This window comes from Aethalodelphis obliquidens, unplaced genomic scaffold, assembly GCF_003676395.1.
Source record: "Aethalodelphis obliquidens isolate GAN/ISIS:26980383/991018 unplaced genomic scaffold, ASM367639v1 scaffold8, whole genome shotgun sequence".
NCBI lineage: Eukaryota > Metazoa > Chordata > Mammalia > Artiodactyla > Delphinidae > Aethalodelphis > Aethalodelphis obliquidens.
Window position 1 is genome coordinate 26,969,464 of NW_020837952.1, and position 20,199 is coordinate 26,989,662.

General features: G+C 35.1%; 1 protein-coding gene across 1 annotated transcript in view; it reads left to right on the forward strand.

Annotated features, from left to right (window-relative positions):
* PTPRQ (protein tyrosine phosphatase receptor type Q) overlaps positions 1–20,199 on the forward strand; it is a 192,189-nt gene that overhangs the window by 118,625 nt on the left and 53,365 nt on the right. The window contains exons 27-32 of the mRNA XM_027108215.1: positions 3,374–3,495; positions 10,030–10,216; positions 13,427–13,671; positions 15,977–16,043; positions 19,026–19,184; positions 19,740–19,962. Of these exons, the coding sequence (XP_026964016.1) occupies positions 3,374–3,495; positions 10,030–10,216; positions 13,427–13,671; positions 15,977–16,043; positions 19,026–19,184; positions 19,740–19,962 (1,003 nt within the window). The remainder of the gene's footprint in view (positions 1–3,373; positions 3,496–10,029; positions 10,217–13,426; positions 13,672–15,976; positions 16,044–19,025; positions 19,185–19,739; positions 19,963–20,199) is intronic.

Here is a 20,199-nt window from a genome sequence, read left to right on the forward strand (position 1 = left end):
CACATAGAAGATGCTCAATAAATATTGATTGGATAAATGCATAAATTTCACCTAAAAGCCAACAGAACATTTTGGTAGAAATAAAGGAAAAGGTAGGCTAAAATATTTTCCTGTCTCATACCACTTGAAACGTGCAGCCTGTCAGAAAATTCTTCCTCTCCACAATGGTCCATACAGAGCTAGAAGGCAGGTTTTGCAAAAACATTAATAAAGGATAAATAATTAAAATATTAATCAATAGCCACCTTAATAGCTTCTAGCCCATCCCCTTTTACAGAGTCAAAGGCAGGAGACAGGCCATTGAAACCCACAAAACATCTTACATTTTTCAGAGCCATTTCTCCATGAGGAAAGTATATAATGATGATCAGTAATGGTGTACCTAATCCTGAAGCCTATCCACTCCTTATTTCTAAGGAATATCCAGCTTGGGAAGGAAAGAGAGTTGCCACTTTTGAATATGGAGTGCATTATTCTGTGAGGGCATCCAAAAACAATTATGCTGGTGGCAGGAGACCTCCTATAGCTCTCATTTGTTATGTGTATAGTTATCTAATGAATTATGCTACAATTTGAGGCAGTTTTCCTAAATCTAGGATCCTAAAGTTAGAATAAGACTGAAGCTCTCAGGACATGCAGGGTGTGTTTAAGTGCTGAGATTCCGTGATCTCTCTACATTTAGTCACCAGAGAAATCATGTGCGTAATCCTGTCATTATTTTTAACACCCCTCAGCTTATCATACCTCTGAATCCAGGAGCATCCCCTCCTCACTCTCTCCCCTGGAGGCCATATAGACTGGATCTCTGAGTCAATGTTCAGAGTATTACACAAAGTTCAGAAAAGGTACAAGTAGGAAGGATATGTTTGTCACCCCAAAAGCATTTTCCCACAGAAACTTTCTTATACATATTTCCTAGAGTCCTCTATAGTAACATTTGAGTACTTCTTTAAATTATTTCAATGCTACTATTAAAAAATACCTTTATGGGCTGAGCTGGGCTCCCAAATTCCAAAACATATAATATCATCTCTCTTGGAGATGTTCTAAGTGCCAATAACTCATTCATAGTTCAAAGATTGTCACTACTATTAGCATCTTAAACAGCTACCTGGCGTTGAAATAAAACTTTTGTCTTTCTTCAGAGCCTGTGACTCACTTGAACCAGATATACTTGCCATATTTATACTATCCCAATTTGTAAGGAATTATCCGAAAATTTTTAAAAACCCTTTTCCATCTTGGTCCTGTCTCCCTGGTTCTAGGCTCATCTTTCCAGTTGCCAGGCAGGCATCTGAATCCTTGTGAGTATCTCAGACTTAATGAGTACAGACCAAATGTATCATCTCCTGCCATAGTCTTATCCCTACCAAAACTAGTGTCTGTTCCTGAACGTGCTGTTGTGAATTCTAGCAATACTCTCCCAGTATTAATACATGAGTTAGCTTTTACTACATTCCTCTATTTCACATCTCATCTGCCCTTCAGTTCTTTTTATTAGATTTTCTAAGGGCTCTGGGATTCATCTCCTCCTATCTCTACCTACCGTCACTCTTCTACTTTTGGGTCTCATCAGATCTCACCTGGCTTTTTGGAAATAGCCTATCTGGACTCATTGCTTCAGAGCACATATCTTTTTCATAGCTGCATCAGATTTCTTCCTAAATCATTAGAAAAATACTTCCCCTCTCAGAACTTTCAGTGACATCCCATTGTTTAAAGAATGAACTTCAAACGCTTTAAGATAATCGAGTGCTCCCTAACTTAGTTCCCAAATGACTGCCTGAGGCTTGTTCCCTACCCTGTCCCTCCATTAATGCTGGTCTTTCTGTGATATCTCTATTCCTTAAATTTAGGGGTTCTGATTTTTTTTTTGTACCATGCATTCCTTGGACAGTCTGGTGAAGTGTGTGGACCCCTTCCTAGAGTTATATTTTTCAATTATAAAATAATAAGCATAAGCATAAGATTAATAAGCGTAAGAAAGCCATTCTGCAGAAATAATATTCTGTCTGTGGATCCCATTGTTTATGTCTTTGTGGCTTTGCTTAGGACCTTCTTAGCAAAGAAGTGCCCCCAAACCTGCCCCTCTGATTATTGAAATCCTTCTCATGTTTCAAAGTCTATTCAATCCCCAGCTCCTCTCTGCAACTTTACCTTGACTCCCCGCCCAGCTGTACTCACCACTTTGTCTTTGCCCTCTCATAGTAGATTATTTGTATTTCTAATTAGTTCTTATCTTTACTTTGCCCTTTGTTATAATATTTTGTATTAATTTACAAAAAGGGCCAAACACTAAACTAATGGGCTACTTTCACACATTTTGTGTTCGCGGTTCTTTTTAAAACACTGTGAAGTATGCATATTAAGAGAAAACTGAGGTCCAGAAATTTTATTGTCTGACCAAGATCATACAACTTGTTGCTGTTATAAATTTGAGGAAGTGAATATTTTCTCTTCTTCTTTACCCCTTCTCAGGATCTAAGGAATGATATTGTTCAGTAATGTTTGTTCATGTGGATTTAAAAATCAGAAATGCTGGGAAATACTCATCTCCCAATATTTAATATCCCTGGAATTGACGAGGGGCCGTGATAGGCCAGGGATGTGTAAACAGTGTTTCTAGGTCAATGTCTATGTCAAAGTAACTGTGACTAAATCCTTCTTAACATACTGAAAACTCTTCTAATTCCTAGTAGTTTCACAAATTGAAATTTCAACACAGGTTTTCATCAGCCAGTTCCTTAAAATATTATTTCTTGTTTTGCACTCTTGAGGAAAGACAACAATAATAAAAGTAAGACAAATTCAAGAATTTGTTTGGAATCATAATGAACTCAGGAAATGTTTACATTTGTAATAATAAGATCAGTTGTATAACCTATTTCCTATGCTACCCCCTCAGTGAAAACAATAAACGAACCCAATTTATTGACACATTTGTAAGACAATACATTTTAAATATAATTCACTTGAACCAGTTCCACTTTTCTGTAGTCAAATATGTTTAGTTTCTGCAGGTTTTCCTAAAACAACATTGTTAAGCTAATTATTTTAAAATAAAATATTGATTTGTTCAAAAAGATTTATTTTAGCAATAGTAATGCTTTCTTTTCAAACTGTTATTTCAAGTTTGAAAATCATGTATTTATGACCATTAATTTCTCATATGGAAGTTCTTTATGCATAGTAATTATCTTGAAAGTAATTACATCGTTTGATTTGCCAGTGCCTTTTAGCATGCTGTGAACTATAAATTTATGTATAATTAATTCAGCATGATTATCCTTTTTTACGGTCTTTTCTATTATCATATTGTGGCAAATACTAGCTTCAATGTAGCAAGGTAATTGATTTTTTTCTATTTTCATAGCTCCAGATGGTCCTCCTGAAAATGTGTATGTAGTAGCAACATCACCTTTTAGCATCAACATCAGCTGGAGTGAACCTGCTGTCATTACTGGACCAACATTCTATTTGATAGATGTCAAATCGGTAAGGCATGTCTTACCTTCTACAAAAGACAGTATAGAGCATGGTTAAGAATATAGGTTTTGGAACCAGACTTTGAATTTTAATCTCAGCTCTGTTAGGCAGCTTACTTAACTTGTTTGTGTTTCAGTGTCCACATCTGTAAAATAAAGATTGATAATACTACCCAGTGTAGAGAGATTTTGTGAGGACTAAGTTAGAAAATTTACCTAAAGAACTTAAAACATTGCCTGACGCATAGTAAGTGTTCAATAAATGTAAATAAAGTATTGTCACCATGGTTATTATTGTATTTATCGTCAGGGTATAGATGATGTATATAAACGAGGTTAAGTTGATAATAATCTATTGGTTTAAAATACAGTGAAAACGAACTCAAAACATAAAAGGAGAATGGACAAGGCATTAGGAGAAATATCTCCCAAATAAGATAGCATCAGAGCTTAATTTTGAAAATAATGGAAGCAGAACATGGAAAGGAAATGGTAATAGAAGTTAGAATAATAGAAAAGTTAGCTTCCTTCAGGAAAAAGTAAGTAGTTCTGGAATCCTTGGTCAAAACTTTCAAGAAGAAAAGGCTGAGAGATGAGGCCAGATCAGGAGGCAGGCTTATAACATATTATGGAGTGTGGGTTTCATGGTAAGGGCAGTGGGGTGCCAATTGTGGAATTAAAGCAGTGTCGGGATACAGATTTCTGTTTTACAGGATCAGTATGGGTGCATTGTAGAGAATAGTTTTAGAGAAGTCCTGGGGGTGCAAAATTAAATAAGGAGACAGGAAACTATAAGAGTAAAACTGGACAAGAAAAGAAGGACAGAGAAAATGGAGTGAGGAAAACAGAATGAAAATCAGTACTAGATGCACCGACTTTAAGATGCCTGGGAATCCTCCAGATGCAGATAGCCCATTAGCAGTTTTATTTGTGGATCTGTAGCTCCGGAGAGGAAGTTTGCATTCCCAGATTTGGGAACTGTTGGTGTTTCGATGATAGATGAAATAATATGAGTAGATGAGATTAACTACACAACATGTAAAGCCTCTTCTGTAAGAACTAACCTGAGGATAGTATCCTGGGGAATACAAACATTTAAATAAGATGTCCCTGAAGACACCAAATTGGAGTAGCCTTCCAGACAGAAGGAGACCCAAGCATGAGAGTCAAGCCTTTCACCTAAGACAGGGTGCTGCACAATGTGAATAATGCAGAGTTGTTATCTAGGGTTAGAATTGGAAATATCTCCTTGCCAGCCTGCTTGAGCTTTACTGGACCTGATGAGCAGTCTCTTACGGTTGCGTCTAACACGTTAAATTAGGTAATTCATGGTGAATTCTCCTCTCCTTCTTGCTGTTTCTATCCATCTCTTGTTTAATTTTATGATTTTTTTATGTCTTTATATTATTTCTTAAAGGAAATACTTCTTTCTCAAAAGACGTGTCATGATTAAGAGAAAGTTTCAGGGTTTATTGGTACATTTGTTCTCCCATTCAGTCTTCAGTTTATGTTCCTTTTTTAGAGCATATCTGTGAAGATTTTTAGTTAATAATTAGCCAAAAATAACACGAATGACAAATGCTCTGGGAATAGCATTAAAAGCAAATTATAAAATGTTAATGCTGGGGCTTCCCTGGTGGCGCAGTGGTTGAGAGTCCGCCTGCCGATGCAGGGGACACGGGTTCGTGCCCCGGTCCGGGGAGATCCCACATGCCATGCAGCGGCTGGGCCCGTGAGCCATGGCCGCTGAGCCTGCGCGTCCGGAGCCTGTGCTCCGCAACGGGAGAGGCCACAACAGTGAGAGGCCCACGTACCGCAAAAAAGAACCAAAAAAAAAAAAAAAAGTTAATGCTGTGCTCTATCAAGTAAAAGACACTTTATTAAGGAAAAAGGTCTCTCTTGGAATTTGGTTGTGTTTAAAGGAGGGAAAAATAAGACAGTAAAAAAAGTGATTTATAACCTCTTTCTCTTAGCATTCTTACTGAGATTAAAAATGAGCAAGGGAAAGAGAGAAGGATGGAAAGATAACTAATATTGTAATTGCTTATTTCAGTTACATATTAGCTCTTCATATGCACTGTATTATATCTTATCTAATAACATTTTGATGTAAATGCTATCGTCTTCATTTTGCATAAAGGGGAACTGAGGCACAGAGATGATAAATAACTTCTCAAATATTAAGACGTGGCTAAAACCAGTAGACAATGGTGTGATGGAAAATAGGAAAAACCATCAAAAAGCAAATAAAAATTGCCAAACTGAAATATAGCTCACCAAAACACCTTTGGATCAAAGATAGCAAAAATTCAAACAGATTCTAACACTTCAGAGTTTCCCTAGGATTCTTGGAACTAAGTTGTCATTTGTTCCTTCTTCCCTTCATTCTTTCAACACACTTTATATTTTTAATTTTTATATTGGAGCATAGTTGATTAACAATGTTGCGTTAGTTTCAGGTGTACAGCAAAGTGATTCAGTTATACATATATACATGCATCTATTCTTTTTCAAATTCTTATCCCATTTAGGTTATTACAGAATATTGAGCAGAGTTCCCTGTGCTATGCAGTAGTTCCTTGTTGGTTATCTGTTTTAAAAATAGCAATGTGTACATGTCAATCCCAAACTCCCAACACGCTTTTAAATACATTCAAATGCCAGCACTGTGGTACGTGCTGGGTATGTAGAAGTGAACAAGTCTGACGTGGTCATTATCCTTATAGAGTTTATCTGCAGCTCATTTCATGAATATATAACTATCTACCTTCAAAAGTCATTGGCTCGCAGGCCAAAGAAGAACGTATGTCACTGAATTTAGGACTTACGCTGCAGCCTGGCCTCTGTCAAATACTAACCGCAAGAGCATAAAACTCTTCCCTTAAAAGACTCAAATTAAGCAAAAATTGACAATCTTGAATAAAGATATATGGGCTCAGATATCATCCTGGATGATTCTACTGGATATTAATGCATTTTGTGGCCCTTTGTTTGTCGGCCCCTTTATTTTTTAACTTAGCAAATAGTTAGTAGCTTCTTTCACCAAGACAAAGATGGAAAACAAAGTTCTGCTTCCAAGTAGCTCACACTCTAGAGAATGACACCAGAATATAAAGAGCTAGTTGTAGAGTATGAGGTATGCAGTCTTTTTTGGAATATAAACTAACAAAGTAATTAAAGTTTCTGTTATGGGGCACATAATATATAGAGGAGACTGCACAGAGAAGATGAAATTTGTTCTCTTCTGGGATGTAAGAATTAAATGGGGGTGTACCAGGTGGGGAAGAGTGCAGGTGGGGCAGGCAAAGGAGAGGAAAATAGAACCAGAATCTAATTACTGACAGTGTATATGAAACAACCACACTTCAAAAAAAATGGCAGACATTTCATCATAATAATCGATGATCAAATATGAGCAAACGAATTTGGAACTGATTGAAGGGAAATGATGGGTCAAAAAGGTCTGAGGTTTCAGTCCTGGGTAAGTGGACGAATATTAGTTAATGATAGTAGGTTTAGTGAAGAAAGAAAATGAATTTTTCCACATGCTGTATTTGAGGGCCCAGCATTCTTTTTGAATTTTACTGTATATTTTTTAAGATATAGTAGATCACATGCATGTTATTTCATGTTTTACTACTTGCTATTTGTTATCCATTTTTTAATGGAAGGCATTGGAATAATTTCGTTTTACTTTATAAGACCACGCCCCATGACTTGGTGTAGAGAGGTCTGGACTCTTCAAAGACCTGGGAGTAAATCCTGTCTCAGCTACCAAGTTGCTATGGCATCTTGAGGAATTCACCTCAACTCAATAAAATCAGAGTTGAAATAGCTATAGTAGTCAGGCAAGGAACATCAAGGAACAGTCACAATGAAGCTTCAGTGATGAATTGGACACCCCTGCCCCATTAGAGGAGTCACCTGTCACTCATCTCTAGATAATTGTTACCCAGCATGAATACAAGCCTAGTCATAGGGGAAATTTTAAAAGCCCGATTTGTATGAGATATTTAGTTGTTGACAACTAATTAAATACATACACACTTTCTACCAGTGGGTGCATGCACCCGATCAATTGGATTCCTACACTGATTTGTTTTTCTGACATTTTAGAGGTGGAACACCTCCCTCCACTGCTCTGGTTCGATCTGTTTGACTTTTTGCAGATCTGATATTTTTCAGCCTTTTGCTGTGTTTCTCATAGCAACATCGTTTTTAGTTAAAAAAGCTTTTAGAAAAGAGCATTTGAAGAACATATTAAACAAAAAAAACGTCTTTCAAAGTTATGACAGAGGGTCAGGTTGAAAATGAACTTGATAGTGAGGACAGTGTATCCAACTTGTTTTTAAGTCTTTCAAGTACTTGAGAGAAGCAGGCATAATAGGATTTCAAACTTGCTGTTGTTCATCTCAGGCAAAGCCCTTCTATTTAGTGCTAGAAACTTTAGCTGTGTTTAATCCCTACAGTGAATAGGCCAGACTCTCCATCAAAGACAGACTATGTTTTAATAAATTATACAACTATATTTAATATACCTAAGCATACTCATTTGTACACATTTAATAATTATGACATCATGTTAATTGATTCCTTACTTAGTGCCTTGCATGGTGCTAGATCAGTTTTTCAAACTTCAATTATGACCAGCATTTTTTAAATGAATTGGAGTAAAATTAAAAAGAGCAGAAAATATCAAAGTGCATTTCAGAAGTTGTATTTCTGAAAAGCAATTTTCAGTTATAAAGAATACACACACACATCCTGAATTATATTGCAAAATGTGTTTCATTTTTGTTGATCATGGTAAAAAACAAAATTGCAAATTTCTGTGCCAGCTACTTCAGATCTGTTTTTTCTAAATCATCAAAATATTTTAAGTAGATATTACCACTCCAATCTTACATATACAGAAAGTAAGACAGCATAAATGACTTATCAAATGCTACAGGAGTTATTAAGTGACCAGGTTGGGATTTGAACCCCTGATGGCTGGGTACCAACCTATATTCTTTCTTCTGTAAAACATTGGAGTATAAAAATAAACAAATGGGTCCTAATGAAACTTAAAGCCTTTTGCACAGCAAAGGAAACCATAAACAAGACCAAAAGACAACCCTCAGAATGGGAGAAAATATTTGCAAATGAAGCAACTGACAAAGCATTAATTTCCAAAATTTACAAGCAGCTCATGCAGCTCAATATCAAAAAAAAACAAACAACCCAATCCAAAAATGGGCAGAAGACCTAAATAGACATTTCTCCAAAGAAGATATACAGATTGCCAACAAACACATGAAAGAATGCTCAACATCACTGATCATTAGAGAAATGCAAATCAGAACAACCATGAGGTATCACCTCACACCAGTCAGAATGGCCATCATCAAAAAACCTACAAACAATAAATGCTGGAGAGAGTGTGGAGAAAAGGGAACCCTCTTGCACCGTTGGTGGGACTGTAAATTGTTACAGCCACTATGGAGAACAGTATGGAGGTTCCTTAAAAGACTAAAAATAGAACTACCATATGACCCAGCAATCCCACTACTGGGCATATACCCTGAGAAAACCATAATTCAAAAAGAGTCATGTACCCCAATGTTCATTGCAGCACTGTTTACAATAGCCAGGACATGGAAGCAACCTAAGTGTCCATTGACAGATGAATGGATAAAGAAGATGTGGCATATGTATACAATGGATACAATGGATATACAATGGAATATTGTTTTCCATTGAGTTATTTGTAGTGAGGTGGATGTACCTAGAGTCTGTCATACAGACTATATGTACCTAGAGTCTGATGTACCTAGATGTACCTAGAGTCTGTCATACAGTGTGAAGTCAGAAAGAGAAAAACAAATACTGTATGCTAACACATATATATGGAATCTAAAAAAAAATAAAAGGTTCTGAAGAACATAGGGGCAGGACAGGAATAAAGACACAGACCTACTAGAGAATGGACTTGAGGACACGGGGAGGGGGAAGGGTAAGCTGGGACGGAGTGAGAGAGTGGCATGGACTTATATATACTACCAAATGTAAAACAGCTAGCTAGTCGGAAGCAGCCGCATAGCACAGGGAGATCAGCTCAGTGCTTTGTGACCACCTAGAGGCATGGGATTGGGATGGTGGGAGGGAGAGGCAAGAGGGAGGAGATATGGGGATATATGTATATGTATAGCTGATTCACTATGTTATAAAGCAGAAACTAACACACCATTGTAAAGCAATTATACTCCAATAAAGATGTTAAAAAATAATTGGAGTATAAATTTCATTGACTGCGGAGATGATTTCTGCTTGTTCTGATTAATTGTGATTGATTTTTTTCTTTTACTTTCAATTGTTGAAATAATTGTAATTAGTAAACTGTTAAAGTAGCACTTTGGATTTCCCAGGTCTGTCTGACTGTAAATAAAAGAATTTTTAAATCTTGGCTAGAAAAATATACCACTCATAGCTTTCTATTTTTATGTTTTAGTGATTTGTATCTCAGGTGCTGCTTCCTTTAATTGTTAGCTATTTTTTCTTGTAGGTAGATAGTGATGAATTTAATATTTCCTTAATCAAGTCAAATGGAGAAAATAAAACCATAGAAATTAAAGATCTGAAAATATTCACAAGGTATTCCGTGGTGATCACTGCATTCACTGGAAATATTAGTGCTGCATATGTGGAAGGAAAGTCGAGTGCTGAAGTGATTGTTACTACTTTAGAATCAGGTAAGGTTTATTTTTCATGCTAAAAATTGACTGAGTTAGGTGTCTTTCTTACAGTTTCTCACACCTTACCCTACAAAGCATATGTGTTAAAAGAAATTTTTTAAGCATATAAGTTTAAACTTCAGTGACTCACTGTGACTGACAAGAGTAAAGCTTTGTATTTACATTTTTGAGGCAAAGTGGAATTATGTAGAATAATCAATACTTGTAAATACAAAAATAAATTAGTTCATAGTAAGGTAACCAATTGTACTTTTTTGCATTTATTTAAACACTATTTCAGAAGTTGAGTTACCTTGCCTAAGAGATGATTTTGTCCAACTGTCTATAGCCAATAAAGCTTCACCTTAAATTCCATTTTAATTATTTCTCTCCCACGGTTTAAATGCACATTAAAGTAATAATACTCCATTATTAAATAATCTAGAATTCAGAAGTAGAACCCAGGTTATGTTTCACCATATCTGTTTTCTTCACTTAGTTAAGTGACATGTTTTATTACATAATCTATTTGATAAATGTCAGAATCTGTACAGATTTCCTCCAGTTCCTATGAACAGGGTCTGAATGAATAATAAGATTGTAACCAATAAGAATTTAATGTGGAAAGTCAACTTCCCAGAACTCGCTTGCCCCATCCTCCTTCAGACTCCTGATGTTCTTTGCCACCAGATATATCTTTGGAAAGAGCACATGAAGGAATGTGTTGCTATAGTTTATTTGTTGCTATCTGTAAGGTAAGTATAGGAGGTAAAATATTTTTTAGCTAGTCTTTTCATTATGCTACATACTCTGTTGTCTATAAACTTACGGTTCTAAATTGAAAAGTACATCCTATCCTCAGCACCCTAAAATTCTGCTTGTTTCCATTTTGTGGCCATGTATATTCCAGGTACTTATTTTCTTATTACACTTTTTGCACTTCTCCCCCATCCTACCTATCTGTGAGGAAAGTTGCTGCTAAACTTATTCACATTCACACCACAAAGCACTGATTGCAAATCCTAATGTGTTAACTCTTCCAAGGATACCATAGTTTAATAAATTTCTACTAAACCTCTAAGAGTAGAATTTTAGACGTTAAACGAAAGATATTTGGCGGATAGAAGGTTCTTTCTAGCATTCAGATAATTCTTTCATGTATTCAGCTTTTTAAAGCTGATCCTAATTTTAGAGAAACAATTCTTATAAAAAGAAAAAATATATATGTTTCTTATGTATCATAAAAATGTATAACAGCAAATGTTGTGAAAATGTGTGTTGAACCAATTTAACCTTTATTTCAGCTATGCATTTTTTCATCCTGTGATATTTGGCACAATGACATGTTTATTTGCTTTTCTCTCTTTTTTTCCCTCACTGTTATTTATTTACTTATTTTTTGCTTGCCATAGGGCACTATCTCTAGGGATATTTGCAGCAATATCTGAATATCTGAATCATTGACAGCCAAATATCAACAGCCTTTTCATGGAAATTCTTAGAATTTTAGAATTTAGAATGGAATATCCATTTCAATGTGATCAAAATAAGATACGTTCATTCAATGAGTCATTTATTTAAAGAACACTGATTATGTAGTACAACAAAAACTAGTCTTTCATAAAATTATTCATAAATAATTTTATCCTCATGTGTATCATTTTAAAATAATTTATTGATATTTAGCTAGTTATATGTTAGGATAACTTTTATTTATCAAAAATAAACTGGAATATCTAGAACATAAAGAAATCTTAAAATTCAACACTTAAAAAGAATCCTATTAGAAAATTGACAACGTGAACAGACATTTTACCAGAGAGGATATATGACTGGCAAATAAACTCATGATAAGATAGGTTTTCAACACCATTAGCTATTGGGGAAATGCAAATTGAAACCACAGTGATATATCACTATACATCTACTAGAACAGATGAAATAATAATGTTTTAAATAGTGACAATACCAAATGTTGGAAAAGATGCAGAAATACTAGATCTCTCATACATTGCTAGTGGCAATGTAAAAGGGTATAGCTACAATGGAAAAATAGTTTGGTGATCTTTTATATACTACCAAATGTAAAATAGATAGCTAGTGGGAAGCAGCCGCATAGCACAGGGAGATCAACTGGGAGCTTTGTGACCACCTAGAGGGGCGGGATAGGGAGGATGGGAGGGAGACATAAGAGGGAGGATATATGGGGATATATGTATATGTATAGCTGATTTACTTTGTTATAAAGCAGAAACTAACACACCATTGTAAAGCAATTATACTCCAATAAAGATGTTAAAAAAAATTTTTTTTAAATGCACTTACCACATGATCCACCAAATACACTCTTGGGCAACTATCATAGAGAATTGAAAACTTAATGTCCATGCAAATATCTGTATATGAATGTTAATAGAAGACTTATTAGTAATGACAACAACAAAATAACTGGAAAAAACCCAAATGTTTTTATAAATTAAACTCGTACATCCATAAAATGGAACACTACTCGGCAATAAAAATAGAATGAACTATTGATATACAACAACCCTGATTGACCTCAAGGTCACTGTGCTATTGTCTTTTGCAAATAACAAAACTATGGAAATGGAGATTGATTAGTGTTGTGAGGAGGCATGGAGTGCAAGTCTAAGGGGACATTTCTTTATGGTGATGGAATAGTTTTGTATCTCATTTCTGGTGATGGTTACAGGAATCTACACATGGGATTAAATTGCATAGAACTACACGCAGATACAGGAAAGCATGAAAAATGGTGAAAACTGAATAACGTCTATAGTCAACATTATTGTACCAGTGTCTGTTTCCAGGTTTGATATTAAACAACAGTTACATAAGATATCACCACTGGGGAAAGCTGGGGGAAGGTTACAGGGGACTGTATGTATGACTTTTGCAACTTCCTGTGAGTCTACATTATTTTTAAGTTAGAGTATCATAGAAATGCATTCTGTATAAAAATACATATATTATAAAAGGCTAAATAAATAAGCAAATAAATTGGATCACTGTTATGGTTTCTGTGATTTATAGATGTCAATGATTCTATAATGCATGAGTCATTTTGCTTGTTTTCAAAATTAAATGGCTTAAATGATCTGTGTAATACTCTTTATAGACAGAAACTTGAAGCAAATCAGTTTTATATGGACATCAAAATGAACACAAATTTTTTTTAAATTGTAATTGCTAAATATTTCATTTCAGTCCCTAAGGACCCGCCGAACAACATGACATTTCAGAAGATACCAGATGAAGTTACAAAATTTCAGTTAACATTTCTTCCCCCTTCTCAACCTAATGGAAATATCCAAGTGTATCAAGCTTTGGTTTACCAAGAAGATGATCCCACTGCTGTCCAGATTCGCAACCTCAGTATTATCCAGAAAACGGACACATCTGTCATTGCAATGTTAGAAGGACTAAAAGGCGGACATACATACAACATCAGTGTAAGAATACATAGCTTTTAATTATTCACCTATCTTACAAAGTTGGTTTACAAACTCAGCATTCAAAAATACTGCAGCTTATGTACATAATACATTTTTCCTATCTTTTCGTGGGATCGCTTAAGACATGCCAACTGAAAATAAATTTGGAGAAACAAAATTGCTGCTTTCCTATTTTAATACAGCAAGTCCTGTGAAAATATGTAAACAACAAAAAAGTTTGCACAATTATAGTGGAAATCCAGAAATAAAGCAGGAAGAAAATCCACGTTAAAAGTTAAAGATCAGTGACCCCTGCTCGCCGAAGCTAGAGAAAGCCTGCGAGCAGCAATGAAGATCCAATGCATCCAAAAATAAATAAATAAAATCGATAAATAAAAGTTAAAGAGCAGATATATATAATGAGATGATTCTGCCTAAAGAAAAACTTTGTGTGATTATAGGTGGAAAATCAAATTTCAAAGGCAGAAGTCAGAAATAACTATGTGATTGAAATTCACATGTATTTCACACAACTATTACTAAAAGCTAATGTTATTTTACATCTTAATTCTAAATTATCCATTTGGTAAAGTAAATATGTGTGTGAGTTCATATACATACACCCAAACACATACACAATTTGTTTCATCCTTTCACTATTTTTGCATGTCTTGGAATTTTCAAACAATCATGAAGTTCAGAAAATCATCTTTTAAGCAACATAGAATTCACCCTATACATTCAAGTAGCTCCTTCCTATCAACTGTTTATATCAGAAAACTGTCATTAATAATTTGTGTTCCCTCGCAAACTTTATATCTCATTATGTAATCTGACTTGCTAGGATTCTTGCTGCATGTACCATTAAATGAACCCCCGTTGTAGATCTATTAGAGAGAAGGTGGTGGTTAAGGGAATGAACTGACCTAGGTTCAAATTCCGGCTCTGCTAGTTTCTTTCTGGGCAATTTCCTCAAATCTGTGCCTCAGTTTCCTTATCTGAAAAATTAGTAATAATAGTAATTTCTATGTAGGATATTAATAGTTATGGTAGGTAGCAAGTGTTGTAACAGTTTTGGCTCTTGCAAATAAAAAAAAATAGGAAATAAAGTACAACCAATTCATAATTTAAAGAAAAATCTGATTCTTTGCAAAGTGCAACATAGTGTCCTCAACACCTGAGAGTTTATTAGAAATGTGTAACTTTCGCACCTGTCCCGACCTACTGAATCAAAACCTACAGATCTTCATTTAACAGGGTTTGCAAGTGACTTCTTTGCTCACTGCAGGTTGAGAAGCACTGCCCAACTTTATTATCTCACTTAAAGGTTAGATTGTAAAGAAATAAAAATAATTAAGCACTTCATAACATCACTTTTATTTTGAATACTTCCTTTTTAAAATTACATGCACCAATAAATATTTCCTTTAGATATTTTTAAGCATTTTGTGGGCTTGGTTTATTTAGTATACCTACCACATCACGTATATTACTATTTTAATTCAATCAAAATACTTCTGAAGCTATCCAGGGGGTGGAGGGTGGGTCACTAACGTATGAAACAAATTTATTAATTCCAAAAATGATATATTCTGAATTGCGTTTATTGGATACAATGAAATTGGCCAAGAACACAGTCTTTATTTTACATAGCAAGATAAAGTGAATAAAAGAAGAGCCTGTGTCTGCCGCTTCCTAAGCACAAAGTTAATTGAAAGGATTCACATTTGTGTAAATCACCCGCTGTAGATTCGAACAGAAATGCTTTATGTGTATATGCTGCATTATGCAGGGTATAGCGTCAGAAATTTTGGGGCAGGGGTGAAGCAGGGTATAAAGGCCAACTTTCAGAGGGATGATTTAATACAGGAAAACTGGGAGGCTGAGGAATAGGGTTTCATCTCAGAGAAGGAAAAAAAAGAGCGTCTTGAATATGGATTTAAAGAAAGCCGGAGTTAACCTAGCTACAGAGAGAAGGAACAGATGTTGGAGTAGATGAAGAGAGAGTGTAGACATAGTGACTTTTCTGCTGTTTCCTCCTAAAGGTTCAAATTGAAGCCACATCATTCTTGGTCTGTATGATAGGGCTGTTTAGGTCACCTTTGTTCTCAGGGCTTAGTACCATAATATCAGTTGTAAGAACTATTTTATTGCTAACGTTCTTCCTCCATATATTAATTTGAGTGCAAGAAAATATAACTAACAGACTATATGAATTGTTTTCAAAAGTGCAATCATTTTAAAATGACATATAACCATAATCAGTTATACATACACATATGCAATAATTTGAAAATAATAACAAGGTGTTTCTTTGTTTTAGGTTTATGCGATCAATAGTGCTGGTGCAGGGCCAAACGTTCAAATGAGAATAACCATGGATATTAAAGGTACATGAGCTGCCTTCCCATGAAATACTATTAATCAAAGAGTAATTATAATTTGTATTCTGTATTAGAGTTAAGGATGTAGTTAAGCTTTTAAATCATGCATACATATAATAAGCATATATTTAGTAATAAGTAATGTATGCTTATTCAGGCTATAATTAAAATGTCTTAATCATAATGCAAATTACCATGTTAATTACAGAGAATGCCCACTGCTATTTATATTTCTTTTCTGCTAAATTTAAACTTTTCTGAGACAAGGTTTATAATTGTATTTTATGTTTTTAAAATTTTATTGAAAAGAAAGCTCCTTTAAATTACCCGTGACTAGACTTCGACTAGTTCTAATTAGATTCCTTGACTGATCTTTATTTATTTTGAAAGTCAGATTCTTTTCAGTTAATCAAATAGTGCTTACTGAACGACCATATAATCAACTTTATGATTCTGACTATAAAAGTAGATCTATCAATTCATTATTGACAGGGATGTTTTTTCATAGAAAATATACAAAAATTTGGAGACTGCCTCCCCCACCAAATTCCACAAAAGCCATAAAAGATTACTAAGAGGACCTCAGGGGCATTCAGTCATTCAAGGTGCCTTCTCAAGACTGAAAATATGCACACAGTTTTGCCACTTCTCTAAAATCCTGTGTAAAACCTGCAGAGAGATTAAAAAAAAAAAAAGTGTATTGACCTTTAGTAGAATTCCACCTGATGCTCCTCTCTCTGAAACGAAAAGTAGCTTTTCTCAGTCTTTGGTAAGCATAGCACAGCACAGTGATTAAAAGTGCCAGCTTTTAGGCTGAGTCTAGAGTCAGGTTGCTGAGGTTGAATTCTGGATTGGCCACTTGATACCTGTTTGACTTTGGACAAGTTTCTTAACACCTGTAAGCCTGTAATGGAGATAATACTAGTTCCTACCTCATAAGTTGCTGTGAGGATTAAAAGAGAGAATCTTTGAAAAAACCCATGGGACAGTGCCTGGAAACAAGCATTGTTAAGAATAAGAACTAATCACTATAAGATGAAGCTGATAAATTTTACTTTTTATCAATGGGTAGTTTATATAACTATAATACTATTTGTGTTATTTGCTTTTAGTTGATAAATATGTACTTGGAATGTACAAACTCCTGAAGTCTAAAAAATATCAGCTACTTTAGAAAATGACTTCATAAAGAAGAGCTTACCTCATACCGTCCTAATTTCTCTTTGTTATTTAGTGGCAGACATATTCATGTATTCAGTATACAGGTGACAATAGATGCATTATATTTATTTAGTAAAACTTCCCATTTCAGATACTTGCTCATCCTCAGGCAGACATGACTAGTTCTGACTTTCCATGCCTTACATAGGGTGGATAGACTCATGACCAGTTATCTAGAGAAGATATATGACTACTAAGGGGCAGTGGTTCAGTCCTAGAGAAATGAATTTTTCTCCAGTAATATGCATGATTTTATTGACATGGAGTGGCACTGGATTAATAGTTGTCTCATTAGATTTGCATTTGACAGATAATACCGAGTTGGATAGTACTGTCGCATGCCAGATTCCTCTAACAGGAAACCTTGTCTTGGGGACTCCCCAGTGGCCTCTCTCAAAGTTTCTCAGAACTCCCTGAAACCTGAGGCCCTTCCTGCTGAATCCTTTCTTCCTTCCTTCTCCCCATTCACACGTGTCAGGCCTGTGATCATGCCACCTGCTATTGCTCCCTGCCCCTTGATTCTCATAGATATTTTCCCCAATAAACTTCTATACATCTAATGTCATCGTAACTTTTATGTCTCAGAGGAGTGAGCTCAGGGATCAAGTCAGAAAGATTTGGTTCCAGTCTTGATAGTTCCCTCTTACCGCTACGTAGCATAAGACCATTTTCCTCATGTATAAAATGGAAATGATATTGGCAATTTTATGGCATTGTCGGAGAGGCTTTTTAAAAAGATTTTATAAATATGAGAATTGAAGTTTGATTAAGCAACTTACTGATGCTCAGCTAGTGTATGTAGCTATAAGATGAAATGAAACAAGGGGAGCTTCTACAAATGTTGATTTTGGAGATACCTGCATGCATTGACGGTAAAATGCGAATTATCATGGCACTTCTAGAAAATTATTCTGGCAGTATCTGTTAAAGTTAAAAGTACATGTTTCTTTTGTTCCAGAAATTCTGCCCTTGGGAATATATTCCATAGAAATAAAAGGATCAGTAAATAAGGCTAAATGTATAAGGCTGAGTAGTGAAGCAAATGTTCAAAACCTGAAGGAAAAGTGAATTCCCATCACTAGATGAATGACTGAATAAATATGATGCAGTTGCACCATGATGTACAACATAGTCATTAAGAAGAATGAGTTAGCCAGAACTTGGTGACTTGAAAAGATTTACACAAGTCTTATTTAAGTGAGAAAAACAATATGTGGGGTAATTATACTACTTAATATAGCACCATTAAAACATATCAGTGAGAAGAATCCATGATGTATGACTTTATGTATTTTTATATGATTATGTGAACATAGAGAAAAATATGTGAGGATACCATCCAGATGTTTGGTATGGATAACTGCAGGGTTAGAGGGCAGGGCTCCTGGTATGACTAGAATAGAAACTGGTAAATCAGCTAAAGGAAGTAAAAGAAAAAAAAAAAAACATGAAAATACTAGTATGATTTAATGCATTTGTGAAAATTATAAATACAGTTTGAATTTCTTTAATATATAAAGAGGAGTCAGATGTCTGAAAATCACACCTGGGTCCCATTATCTTAGGCAAGTCTCAAATATATAATTATACCATTAGGAGATAATAATTGCTAAATATCTGCTGTATCCAAACAGAAATCTGTTTCATTTGTTATTTATATTTGTCATCACTTTATCTGTAAATTACTGCATGAAAGGAGAATTCAAAATGATTTTCTCTGCAGAAACAAAAAATGAATTGGTAGTGATATTTCTTCTTTGTTTATAGCTCCAGCGCGACCAAAAACCAAACCAACCCCTATTTATGATGCCACGGGAAAACTTCTTGTGACTTCAACAACAATTACAATCAGAATGCCAATATGTTACTATAATGATGACCATGGACCAATCAAAAATGTACAGGTGCTTGTAGCAGAAGCAGGAGGTATCATCACATGCCAGCTTATCTTGTCAAATTGCAGTGTGTGAACTGCTGAATGCTAAAGACATTTCAACTCAAAATTAGTAATATGAGGTTGACTCCTGATTATTACACATCTCTTGAGTTTAATAGATTGTCAATATTATTATTAATTTTACTGATCATTAATATATGCCTAAAATATTTTACCAAAATTTAAAAAGGCATGGTTAAAATATGTGATTTATTTATTCCATATGCTGGTAGGATTGTGTTGAGTTTGGCAGGATGGAGTCTTGATAGCTTCTTTGGAGGTGTGAAAGAGAGTTAGTTACCCTTGACTGAGGAATGTTTTTTCTCCGAGAAGTCATTCTCCACAATGCCTATGGATTCATGTGTGATGGGAATGGATAGGGTTCCCTGATTATCCATGTAGAGCAGCTGAATCATCCCTGGTGGTTCATAGAGTGACAGATGTTGCATCCAGGTTTTCCTCATGCAGTTATAGAAACACCCTTTATAAATGTGAAAATACATTTGGATATTACTTGTAATCATTATTCTTTTTTCTGAAAATAGCTCAGCATGATGGAAATGTAACAAAGTGGTATGATGCATATTTTAATAAGCCAAGGCCATATTTTACAAATGAAGGCTTTCCTAATCCCCCATGTACAGAGGAAAAGACAAAGTTTAGTGGCAATGAAGAAATTTACATCATAGGTGCTGATAACGCATGTATGATTCCTGGCAATGAAGACAAAATCTGCAATGGACCTCTGAAACCAAAAAAGCAATACTTGTAAGTATAGTTTACGCTTACTGTGCATCATGTTAGCAAGCTAGCTGACAACTTTCATCGTCCATCTACCTCTCCTGTCATCTTTCCAGTAAGTGCTGGGCATCCATAATGTATTGTGACCTAATGCACGATAAAGATCAACAAGGCATTGTCCTTACATCCCGTAAACATACAGTTGTAGGGAAAGTAGGCAAGCTTAAAAGTAATTATGGTTTGACGTGTTAAGTGACTAAGGGC